Source organism: Choloepus didactylus, chromosome 14, assembly GCF_015220235.1.
Source record: "Choloepus didactylus isolate mChoDid1 chromosome 14, mChoDid1.pri, whole genome shotgun sequence".
NCBI classification, from domain to species: Eukaryota; Metazoa; Chordata; class Mammalia; order Pilosa; family Megalonychidae; genus Choloepus; species Choloepus didactylus.
In genome coordinates, this window is record NC_051320.1 from 42088616 (window position 1) to 42100760 (window position 12145).

Here is a 12145-nt window from a genome sequence, read left to right on the forward strand (position 1 = left end):
GTACTTCTGGTCTACATTCCATGTAGCTACGTCTGTTCCCTTGTGTGTGTCAATAGTGGTGAAAGGGTCTTAGTCACAGAAGAGTAAGATATGAAATTAAGGCCCAGATCCATCAGTTAATTAGTTACGTGATCTTGGGAAAGTCATTTAACTACCCTGAATCCATTTTTTCATTTGCGACTGTACTGTACACTGCACAGAATTAGTGTGGCTGATGTTGGGAATATTGTTTATATAAAAACCTTCAGTGCTATGTGTTTGAAAAATGTTAGTGGCGTTATCATGGATGTGCATGAATCTCTGTAAATATGACTTGCAGTGAAAATAAGTCAAAAGCTAATTTTGTTGATTATGGGCTCTTTGGATCATTATATTTTGAAGCCGTCATTTTTTTTTTTTTTTTTTTTTTTTTTGCGACGTATGGGTATGCAACACAGGGTTATGAGCATTTGTAATGAATGCTTTAATAGTTCTTCCCTAGTAGTCTTGAGCAAGTTCATAGGTTTGTAAACAAGGTGTTGGGATTTGTACTTAATTTGTACTAAATATATATTTGTACTATGGAGCCATACTTCAGGTGGTTCTTACATGTAAAGTGTGGTTACACATGGTTTCAGAGGAGAATAATTGCTTTTTTTTTTTAATGTAGGATCTATTTGGAAAGTCAGATCCATACCTGGAATTCCATAAGCAGTCATCTGATGGAAACTGGATAATGGTGCATCGAACAGAGGTGAATATCTGAATTGTAAAAACAGGATGGAATTTTCCTTTGGAATTGTAATAATCTGAATATCTTAAAAATTATTTATTTATAAAAATATCAATCTGAGTTCAGACTGAAAAATAGCCAAAGACACCTGCTCACTTTTTTTTTGATGAGAAAGTGCTGCAATTCTTAATTACTAGAAAAACAATTTTATTTTGAAAAATTTCAAACCACATAAAGAACAATAAAATGTACATATCTGCATACCCCTCACCTTGTCTCACCGACTGGTCATACCTGCATAACGTGTGTGTTCTTTCTCTCTGTCTCTCTCTCGCTTTCTGTCTGTCTCCCTCCATATATATATGCACATACATGCACATATGGACTTCCCTTTTGCACACCATCCCAGTGGAGGCCTCAGATATCATGACTTCACCTTTAAATGCTTCAACAGGCGTTTCTTAAGAACAGGGACATTGTCCTACTCAACACCACCTGAGAACATTAACATTGATTTAGTAACATCATCTAATCTAGCACTCATCTTCAGATTCCCCCAGTTGTCCCCACACATTATGTATATATTTTATGTATATATTTTGTTTTGTTTGTTTTGCTTTGCCCAGGATCCATTCAAGGTTTAGGTGTTGTCGCATTTGGCTATTATGTTCCCAATATAGGACTGTTCTCCCCACCTCCTTTATACCTTCATGCCATTAATTCTCTTGAATAATCAAGGCCAAAATGTCCAACATTCCAAATTCTTTGTTTCCTAACAATTCAATCCAGGTGAAGCATTACTGTCAAGAACACCAGAGGTGTATGTTTTTCTGTGTCAGCAGGAGCGCCATATTGTCAGGCTGCCCAGTGTTGTAGATGCCAAGCTTGGCTGTGGGGTTAAGCTGGTGACCACCAGATCTCTCCATTATAAAGTCCATTTTTTCCTCTTTGTCATTACTAAGTGATTTGTGAGACTGTGAAAAACCTGTTCTCCAACATTTCACTCAGTGGTTTTAGCATCCATTGATGACCCTTGCCTGAATTAATTATTATATGGAGGACCGTAAAACAGTGATTTTTTTTTCCTAAGTCTTTTATCCCTTTTGCATATTAGCAGGCATTTCCCTTTCTTCTCTCTTCTCTTTCCCTCTTTTTTTAATATCACTGTAAACTCATAGATTTTTGTTTTATTCATTATGTTATAAATCATTGCCATTATTATTATTATTTTTGCTGCTCAAATTAATCCAAATCTCATGGGTGGGTGTGTGTGTGTGTGTGTGTGTGTGTGTGTGTGGAGTTTCAACAAATGGCTCCTCATAAACCCCACTAGTTTTTATACATTTTTATACATTTTTTGTACTCCATGCTGAAAGTATGTTTTTAGTTCACCTTTTGTATTTCCTGTCCCAGATCTGGAATGAGCCATTTTTCTTAAGAAGCCTGACCCCTTTCATAGGGGATTATATTTAGATACCACGCTCTAAGTGTAGATGTGCTCATTGCTACTAGGATGTCATTGCTTTTAGGCCTTTTTTGGTGGATACAGCTGGGATATATGTGTATGTCTGTTTTTTATGTTTTTTAAATTCTTAAATTTTTAAATTGTAAATTTAGACTTATTTTTCCAATTCTAGTCCAAACCAAGATTTTTTCTCATCCTTTCTCATTCCATACTTGAATCTTCTGTGTCCTGCAAGGAAAACCCTGGTTACCAATAAAGATCAATAATAATCTGTAGTTTCTAAGTACACCTTGTATTGGGTATATATATTGACCAAATAATTTTTTTTCTTTCCTCAGAATGTGTCACAACTGGACAATCTACCATACTTTTCATATGATATAGCATAATGTTGTCCTAGCTAGTATTCTTTTGAAAAAGTTGAGTAAGTGAAGTGGTGAAGGATGAATGGTGAAAGTGCAGCAAGAAGTTAGGAAAGGCAAGAGCAAAACATGAATGAACTGAATGTTTTTCTAATTGGTCTTGAAACTTCATTTTTATAGGTTATTAAAAACAACTTGAATCCTGTTTGGAGGCCTTTTAAAATCTCTCTTAACTCTCTGTGCTATGGAGATATGGACAAAACCATTAAGGTAATTTGAAATGATTTATATTATATACACAAACATACATGGATGCCTATTTTATAAAATTAATTGATATGAGAGCATTTAAAGAAAGCAAATGATTTAACAGACAAGTGTAGGGTTGAATTTTGTTTATATCTAAGAATACTAAAAACAAGTGTTGTCTGGTAAATCAAATAGTTTGAAGAGTAGGCATGTTTAACCAATCTTTGGACTTAAAACTAATCAAACATTGTGATTTTTATTTTATTTGGCATTTCAAAAATAAAATGTTTAATTTAAATTTTTTTTTTTTCCTTTTAATAAGATTCCTTTGCTCTATGAATAGGTCTTTAACTGTAGTCTTTGCCTTTGGTGTGTTCCTTGCAGATTAAAGCAGACATTACCATAAAAATTTGATTTCAGTTTGCAACAAACTTTAAAAATCAATCAAAGTATGATTTGTATGATATTTCAAACAGCAGGGAAAATCTATGTACAAAATAAATAGTTGAAAAGTAATTTTAAAAATTACATTTTATTGTTATACCAAATCAAGAACTTTTGCTTTCCATGTTAAAAAATAGAAAATCGAAACTTCATTAGATCTGAGAAAGAAGGAAAGGCTGGGGAAAAACTTCCTGAGCCATCACTGTTTGATTGTTTGTAATGATATGTTAACAATGAAACAATGTTCTTTAAACCTTTTTGCTCACAGTGGCATGCTTACAGGGCTATTTTATTATAGTAAGTAAACAGATTTTCTGAGTTTTCTCTTTTGAATGTGTTCCATTCTTAAAAATTTCTCAGTTTGTTTTTAACTGTATACAACTTGGTTTGCCATATCATTTCTGAGTTTATTTCTTTAATTCTGTATTTCTTTGCAATATCAGAAAGTCATACATCTATAATTCCCTTGGTGTTTGGAAATTGCTTAAAGGTGTAGTAAAGAGCTTTAGAGCAGATAATAGAGTCAGAATCATCAGTAATTTCTTTGCTCCAATGTGAATGTGCCAGTGTTATCACTCTAGCATGTATTATTTCCATAGATGAAGTGAATCAGAGAAAGAACATGCATGCCTAAAATGGGAATGTTTCACTAAATGTCGTATTGTGTTGTGTGTCTTTTTACATATATACATATACAGATATGTATATATGCATATATTTAAATTTCACAAGCATGTTTGAAATTCTTTAAACAGCCAGTAGTCTGAATTCTTGAGAAGAGAAATTAAATGACACAGATCATTACATCTTCTTACTGTATCTGAACTTACCTCAGCATAATAAATACCGCATTTTTCTTTAGCACCAAACATGTGCCTGGAAGGTGAGGGAGGGTAGGTGGGGGAGGGAGCGTTTCCTATGTATTTATTGTAGTAAGTAATCAGAAATTTCATTAAAAGCTTTTTTTTACATTTTCCTGAAGTTTCAGGCAGTCTAAACACATGGATAGTTTATCCCTTCTCAAGCCTTGTTTAAATACAATCTTGGCCTCATCAAAGCTTGATCTTGTGGTAGGTATAAATTGGAGTTCCCTGAATGTGAATCTAAAATGTAAAGTTGTTTTCCATAGCTGAAAAATCTCCATGAAAAAACATGAAGTTGTTAAAATAGAAAGATAGTTCATTTTCTACTTTACCTTAATTTCCTCTGGGGGAAAAAGTTGTTAAACTCATTAAATTTCTTTCCCCCTGATACTTTAGAGAGTCAGATAAAAGCCGAGTTTGAATAGGTGAGGCAAGAAACACATTCTCAGAAGTGGTCAGTGACCAGAGTGCGTGTAAATCATTTCTTTAACCAAACAAACAAACAAAAAGTTTTTACTAATACTCTAAACTGCAATTCTAGGTCTGACCTGTTTTTATCTATTGATTGATTGGTGTTTAGTTTTCCTAAATAAAAATGAAAATACAAGTAAAGGATAAAAAGCTTCCTCTTATAAACACTCAGTGCATAGAAATTAGAAGAAAAAAAATTAATTTCCCAGGTGAACATATAGAAATCTTGAACATTTTATCTTGGATATATTTTAATATACCTTTATGAAGGATAATAGCAAGATGAAGTATTTCTTGACTGAGGGTTAATGCAAATTACTTCTCAGTTAAAGGCTTTTATTTATTTATTTATTTACATTTTTTATTGTGAAATATGTATACAGAAAGGTGATAACTTTCAAAGTACGATTTAGCAAGTAGTTACATAGGTAATTTCAAAGAATGTTATGGTTTGCAGTTCCACAGTTTCAGTATTTCCTTATTGTGAAATATAACACAAATACAGAAAGGTGATAACTTTCAAAGTACAATTTAATGAGTAGCTATAGAGCAAATTTCAAAAAATGTTATGGGTTACAGTTCCACTATTTCAATTATTTCCTTCTAGCTCTTCTAATACCCTAGCATCTAAAAAAAAAAATTATATAAAGATTCAGTATTCATAATTCCTTGTTAAATTTTGTCTTGCTTGTTGCTGCCCCTTCCTCTCATTTAATCACTTTTCTGATCTTCAGGGATGTCTAGGCAGTGTCCTCCATAACTTGTTCATATTGAAAAGGGATGTTGACATTATGGAGAAGGGGTCTGCATTTGGTTGATGTTATTGAAAAGCCTATTGTCTCTGGGTTTTGGGACTTAAATGCCATAGGAAAACTCTGGAGGATTTAAATTTCTGAAAAATAAACTTAGTGAGTGGAACTTTTATAGAGTCTTAGACAGGGACCTAGGTATTTTAGGACTACTGTTAGTAAGGGCTTGGCATACTGTGGCCATTTAGGATATCTAGCTGGAGCTTGTATAAGGATAGCCTCCCAACTCTATTTGAAATCTCTTAGTCATTGTAACCTTCTTTAGTAACCTTTCTTTTCCCCCTTTCGGTCAAGGAAGACATTTTTAATCCCTCACTGCCAAGGCTAGGCTCATTCCTGGAATCCATGTTCCACATTGCCATGGAGATTCACTTCCCTCTTAGGGATGTCCCACGAAGGGGGGAGGTTAATGAATTTACTTGCTGAATTGGGCTAAGAGAGAGAAAGGCCACATCTGAGCAACAAAAGAGATTATAGGTGCCTGTTATAATTATAATTATAGGTGGGCTCAGCCTCCCTTTTACAGCCATAAATTTCACAAGAGCAAGCCTCAAGATCAAGGGTTTCATTTATTAAGTAGGGGGTTCCTAATTTCACATAGCATATATTCTGTCCAAAATAAACAATCAATGTCTCATATTATCTTCACTTAGTTGTACAATCATCATCATTTTCAATTTAAAGCAATTTTAACAGCACAAAACATCCCAAAGCTCTTATCAGCCACTGATTATTCATCCCTAGTATTAGTATATAGTACTGGTAAGGTATTCCTATTAAATATAGTCAATAATATGCAATGGGTAGTTTTTCCATGTACCACTCTGTTGTTAACTCTTTGTACCAGTGTCATACCTTAGAAGTATATCATGCAAGCATTTATTTCTATCTGTAGTGCTACTCTGTGGGATGCATGCCTTTAAACATCCACTTTCGATCGTGTTTGCCTTCAGTGTGGCACTGATACTTATAATCCAATTAACAAACAACCATCACCCCTGTCCATTCCCATACCTTTAAATTTATCCTCATTAACATGTCTGTACATAATTAGGTTATCATTCCCCCTTCACTAGCTTCTATCTGTAGGTCCCCTATATTCTACATTATAAGACACTGGTTTACTTTTTTCAAAGAGTTCACATTAGTGGTAACATATGATATTTCCCTTTTGTGTCTTACTTATTGCACTCAGCATTATGTCTTCAAGGTTCATCCATTTGTCATGTTTCAGGACCTCATTCCTTCTTAGTGCTACATAGTATTCCATCATGTATATATACCACATTTTGTTTATCCACTTGGCTATTGAAGGACCCTTGGATTATTTCTATCTCTTGGTAGTTGTGGACAATGCCACTATGAACATCGGTGTGCAAATGTCTGTTCGTGTCACTGCTGTCAGATCTTCTGGGTATATACTAAGAAGTGAAATTGCCAGATTGTAGTGTAACTCATCTAATTTTCTGAAGAACTGCCAAACGGTCTTCCACAGCAGCTATACCATTATACATTCCCACCAGCAATGAATAAGAGTTCCAAATTCTCCACATCCTCTCCAGCATTTCTAGTTTCCTGTTTGTTTAATAGCAGCCATTCTTATTGGAGTGAGATGATATCTCATTGTGGTTTTGATTTGCATTTCCCTAATAGCTATTGAAGATGAACATTTTTTCATGTGTTTTTTAGCCATTTGTCTTTTCTCTTTGGAAAAATGTCTTTTCGTATCTTTTGCCCATTTTATAATTGGGCTGTTTGTACTATTGCCATTGAGTTGTAGGATTTCTTTATATGTACTGGATATCAGTCTCTTTTCAAATATATGGCTTCCAAATATTTTCTCCCATTGAGTTGGCTGCTTTGTCACTTTTTTTTTAACAGTTTTATTCATACATCATACATTACATCCCAAGTAAACAATCAGTGGTTCCTGATATAATCACATAGTTACGTATTCACCACTACCATCTATATGAGGACATTTCCATTTCTCTCACAAAGCAAGAGGAAGAGGAGAAAAAAGAAAAAAAAGAGGAAAAAAAGAAAAAGAAAAAAATGACAAATAAAAAATAAAAATAAAATAAATAAAATACAGTCAAAAGGCCAATAACACCAATGCCAAGAATACCATACCCTCCTTTATATCCCTCACTTATAGACATTTAGCTTTGGTATATTGCCTTTGTTACAATTAATGGAAGCGTAGTACAATGTTACTGTTAACTATAGACTTTAGTTTCCATCGATTGTATTTTTCCCCAATACCATCTCATTTTCAACACCTTGTAAAGTTGACATTCATTTGTTCTCCCTCATGTAAAAACATTCTTATATTTGTACATTTAGTCACAAACTTTGAGCACTCTAGGTTTCACTAAGTTAAAGAGTCCCAGTCTTTATCTTCTATCTTTCCTTCTGGTGTCATACATACCCTAATGTTCCTCCTTGAACTTTACTCAAAGTCATCTTTTTTTCAGTGTGCTTACAATAGTGTGCTACTATCATGCAGTATTGTGCTACCTATTTCTGGATATATACAATTAATTCTCTTGAACATTCTATACTCCTTCAGCATCAAATGCCCACTCTCTACCCTCTTTCTATCTCCTCAGATCTTCATTTCTACCCTCTTCTCCAAACCTGTCTTTTCTTATACATCTGTAGAACTCCCTTGAGTATTTTTTGTAGAGGAGGTCTCCTTTTTACAAATGCTCTCAGTGTCTGCTTATCTGTAGATATTTTAAACTCTCCCTCATTTTTGACAGACTGTTCTCCTGGATATAGGATTTTTGGCTGACAGTTTTTCTCTCTCAGTATTTTGAATATATCATACGACTGCCTTCTAGCCTCCATGGTTTCTACTGAGAGATCTGCACTTAGTCTTATCGAGTCTCCCTTGTAGGTGATGGTTTGCTTTGCTCTTGCACTTTCAGAATTCTCTCTTTGTCTTTGACATTTGAAAATCTGATCAGTAAGTGCCTTGGAGTAGGTCTACTTGGATCATTTGGGTTTGGCATGTGCTACACTTCTTGGATCTGTAATTTTATGTTTTTCATAAGAGTTGGGAAATTTTCATTGATTATTTCCTCTTTTATTCTTTCTGCCCCTTTTCCCTTCTCTTCTTCTGGGACACCTATAACACATATATTCCTGTGCTTCACATTGTCATTCAGTTGCCTGAGACCCTGTTCATATTTTTCCATTCTTTTCATGATCTGTTCTTTAGTGTGTAAGATCTCAGATGTTCTGTCCTCTAGTTCACTAATCCTTTCTTCTGCCTCTCTAAGTCTGCTATTCTATGTCTCCATTATGTTTTTCATTTCTTTTGTTGTGCCTTTCATTTCCATAAGTTCTTCCATCTGATTTTTCAAGCTTATGAATTCTTAGTGTCTTCTTTATACCCTTCATCTCTTTTGTCCCATTTTCTTTCACCTCATTGATTTCATTTAGAAGATTTAGTTGAACATCTATAATTAATTGTTTCAACTCCTGAATCTCATTTGAGGTGTTCGTCTGTTCCTTTGACTGGGCCACATCTTCTTGTTTCCTGGTGTGGTTCATGATATTTTGCTGTCTAGGCATCTGATTTTGTTGATTGGTTTTCTGGAGATTGTTTTCTCTCTTTTGCCTAGGGTTTTCTTGTTGGTTGTCTTTGATCTCTATCTTTTCTTTGTTTCTCTTGCTGGCCAGTTGTCAGATTGGCTCTACCTGCCCTCCTGTCTTCCCCCCAAAATTGGGTGCCCACTGTGGCTTGCCACAGGATGGGCACTGGACACCCCAGCACCTTCACTGTGTGTGGTAATACAAGTTTGCTGGCTTCCAGTGGTGCTCTGTTTTCCACTGGCCAGCAGGACCTGGATTTATTTTAGAGTGCTGCTTTAAACTGTTTGTTTCTCAGCAAACACAGGGCCTGGTTTTCATACAGGGCATTTAGAGCAGCTCCTGTGGTCCTATGAAAGGGTCTAAAGTATCTTTTTAAAAGATTTAAAAAATTCCCTTGCACCTTCTGGACTGTTCGGTGCTGATGGTGCTGTTCGGTAACTTAACCTCACAAGCTCCTTTGCCTCCGAGCACAGGCTGCATCTACACAGGTGAGCTGAAACTGTGGGATTCCTATGCCCTCAATTTCCTGGCCAAAGTTTGGCTTTATGTGGGGCTTCACCTGTGGTGTATAGCCTACCCAGTACACCAGTCATCCTCAAGGCAAGGAAATGGCCTCTGGCTGCTGTTTACCTGAAGGGTGGGGGAAGGGTTTTCAGACCCAGGGCTGGAAACACAGTCTCTGTCCTTGTTTTCTCAGTCTCTTTGTCCCTCACTGACCTGGGCCTTTAAATGTCCTCCCCTATTCCCTGGTCTTCAAATGATGGGGGTAGGTCTCATTGTTGTGAGAGATTTTATAGTCTTTTTCCCTGGTGGGTCTCCTGATTCTTTGCCTTTACCACACTGAGACCAAGTCAATGGAAGGGGAGAGGGTTGGCTGGTCTGGGACGGAAGATTCCTACTTGATATTTCTTCTCTTTCTTCAATTCAACGTGTTTTTAGGGTCATATCCTTTTCCCAAGTTTCAAATGATTCAGAATTGTCCTTTTTTTTTTTTTCATTGAGTCTCTGGAGAGAAGTTTTCAGTAGCTGTTTTCTTAGCCATGTTGATGATGTCACTTTCTGCCTGAATCATCCCATAAGTTTTGATATATTGTGTTCTTGTTTTCACTCTTACCTAGATATTTACCTATTTATCTTGCAGTTTCTTCTTTGACCCACAGTTGTTTAGGAGCATGTTGTTTAGCCTCCATATATTTGTGAAAGATACGGTTCCTTGGTGGTTGTTGATTTCTAGTTTCATTTCATTATGGTCAGAGAATGTGCTTTAAATAATTTCAGTCTTTTAAAGTTTATTAAGACTTGTTTTATGCCCCAGCATATGATCCATCCTGGAGAATATTCCGTGAATGCTAGAGAAGAATGTATATCCTGGCACTTTGGAATGTAACTGTCTATATATGTCTTTAAGTCCAGTTTATTTATCACATTGCTTAGGTTCTCAATTTCCTTATTGGCCCTCTGTTTTTTCTATATATAGAGGAGAATGGTAGATTGAATTCTTCCACTATTATTGTAGAAATGTCTATTGCTCCCTTCAGTTTAGCCAATGTTTGTCTCATGTACTTTGGTGCTCCTTGATTGGATGCATAAACATTTATGATTGTTATTTCTTCTTGGTGAAATATCTCTTTTATTAATATGTAGTGTCCTTTGTCTGTTATGACATCTTTGCATTTAAAGTCTATTTTGACTGATGTTAATATAGCTACCCTGCTTCCTTTTTATAAAGCTTGCATGGAATATTTTTTTCCATCTGTTCAGTTTCAATCTCTTTGTGTTGCTGGGTCTAAGATGAGTCTCTTGTAAACAGCGTATCAATGGGTCATACTTTTAATCCATTCTGCCAGTCTATATCTTTTAATTAGGGACTCCCCTCCAGGTCACAATGGATCCAGCAGTTTCCAGGGCTCTGATTGGACCACTCTGGTTTGCATGTATCACCTCCAGCTCAAATACACTGTAGTCCCTGTCCGCTCGTGAGCCTCTGGGGTTGGGGAAGGGCTCCTGGTGCTTCTGTGTGGTGCCCTTGCCCCTCCCCATCTCTTGCCTGTGCACACTGCACACCCCATGAGGAACAGTAAATGCAGTTATCACAAGTCCACTGAATCCCGAGTTCCCTCATGGGGGCTCCCAGCCACGGTGCTGTGAATGGTTATCTCTCCAGCCACCTGCTGAGATGGGTGCATGGGGTATGGAAAGCTATTCCCTCCCATACTTGGCAGCTGGCTCCAGCCATCTGTCCCTGGCGGTGGTTCTGGCTGAACAAACTCACCCCATCCTTTCAGCTCAGTCTCTCCACCTCTCCACCCAGTCCCCACTATGTGTTATAGAGGTCACTCTTTGGCTGGTTGCACCCTGGCACTGCTGTTCTGGGGCGCTTTCTGCCCTTTGTCTATTTTTTTTTCATGGAGAAGTTTGCTGCCTCTCCTAATCCATCTTCCCAGAAGTCCAGACTTTTATTTTTAAAGAACAGAATCTAGAAGAATCCACAACTATTCTTAGCATAGCTTTACTTTCTCTGTGTTGGTTACCACGAGGCACATACTGTCTTCCAAGACTTTTTATTTAATTCCTCTAAGTTTTAGTTCTGCAAAATGGGAATAAAGTAATAGGATTTCCACTCTGCCTACCTCACAAGGCTATTTAGAGAATGTGCACTGTAAATATAATGAAATTAAATTATCTGTTTTGAAATGATAAAGCACTTTTAAAACTTTTATTATTGAATGAATGTTCATGATAATTATGGTCCGTTTTCTGCTTCCCTTGAGTACCCCTGCTTTGCTAACAGTTTACACCACCTTATTTTTCCTGGTGGAAGGAATATTCTAGTATTCTGGTAAGTGTTTATTCTAAGGTTACATCTACCAGCTTGGCACAAAACTATGGGCCAAACAAGTAACTCTCACCTCTCTTTCTCTCTGCCTTCAGAGAGAGAAAGAGAGAGAGAGAGAGAGAGAGAGAGAGAGAGAGAGAGCATAAGAGAGAGAGCATTTAATGAGAGCCAGAAGTAAGACTCACCCCATGTTACATGGAAATAGAGTCAATATAACCTGGTGTAGATACTTCCACAGTGGATTAAATAGTCCTTCCCTGGAATTTTCCTTTTCATTTTAAGAGTTGTGATCCCCAGAATGATGCAAATCTGACTTCATCCTTTCTAACTC

The 12145-nt window shown here is 36.3% G+C and overlaps 1 protein-coding gene across 1 annotated transcript in view; it reads left to right on the forward strand.

Annotated features, from left to right (window-relative positions):
• Positions 1–12145, forward strand: part of CPNE3 (copine 3) — a 57715-nt gene that overhangs the window by 20870 nt on the left and 24700 nt on the right. Inside the window, exons 6-7 of the mRNA XM_037802549.1 lie at positions 650–733; positions 2720–2809. Coding sequence (XP_037658477.1) covers positions 650–733; positions 2720–2809 — 174 coding nt within the window. The remainder of the gene's footprint in view (positions 1–649; positions 734–2719; positions 2810–12145) is intronic.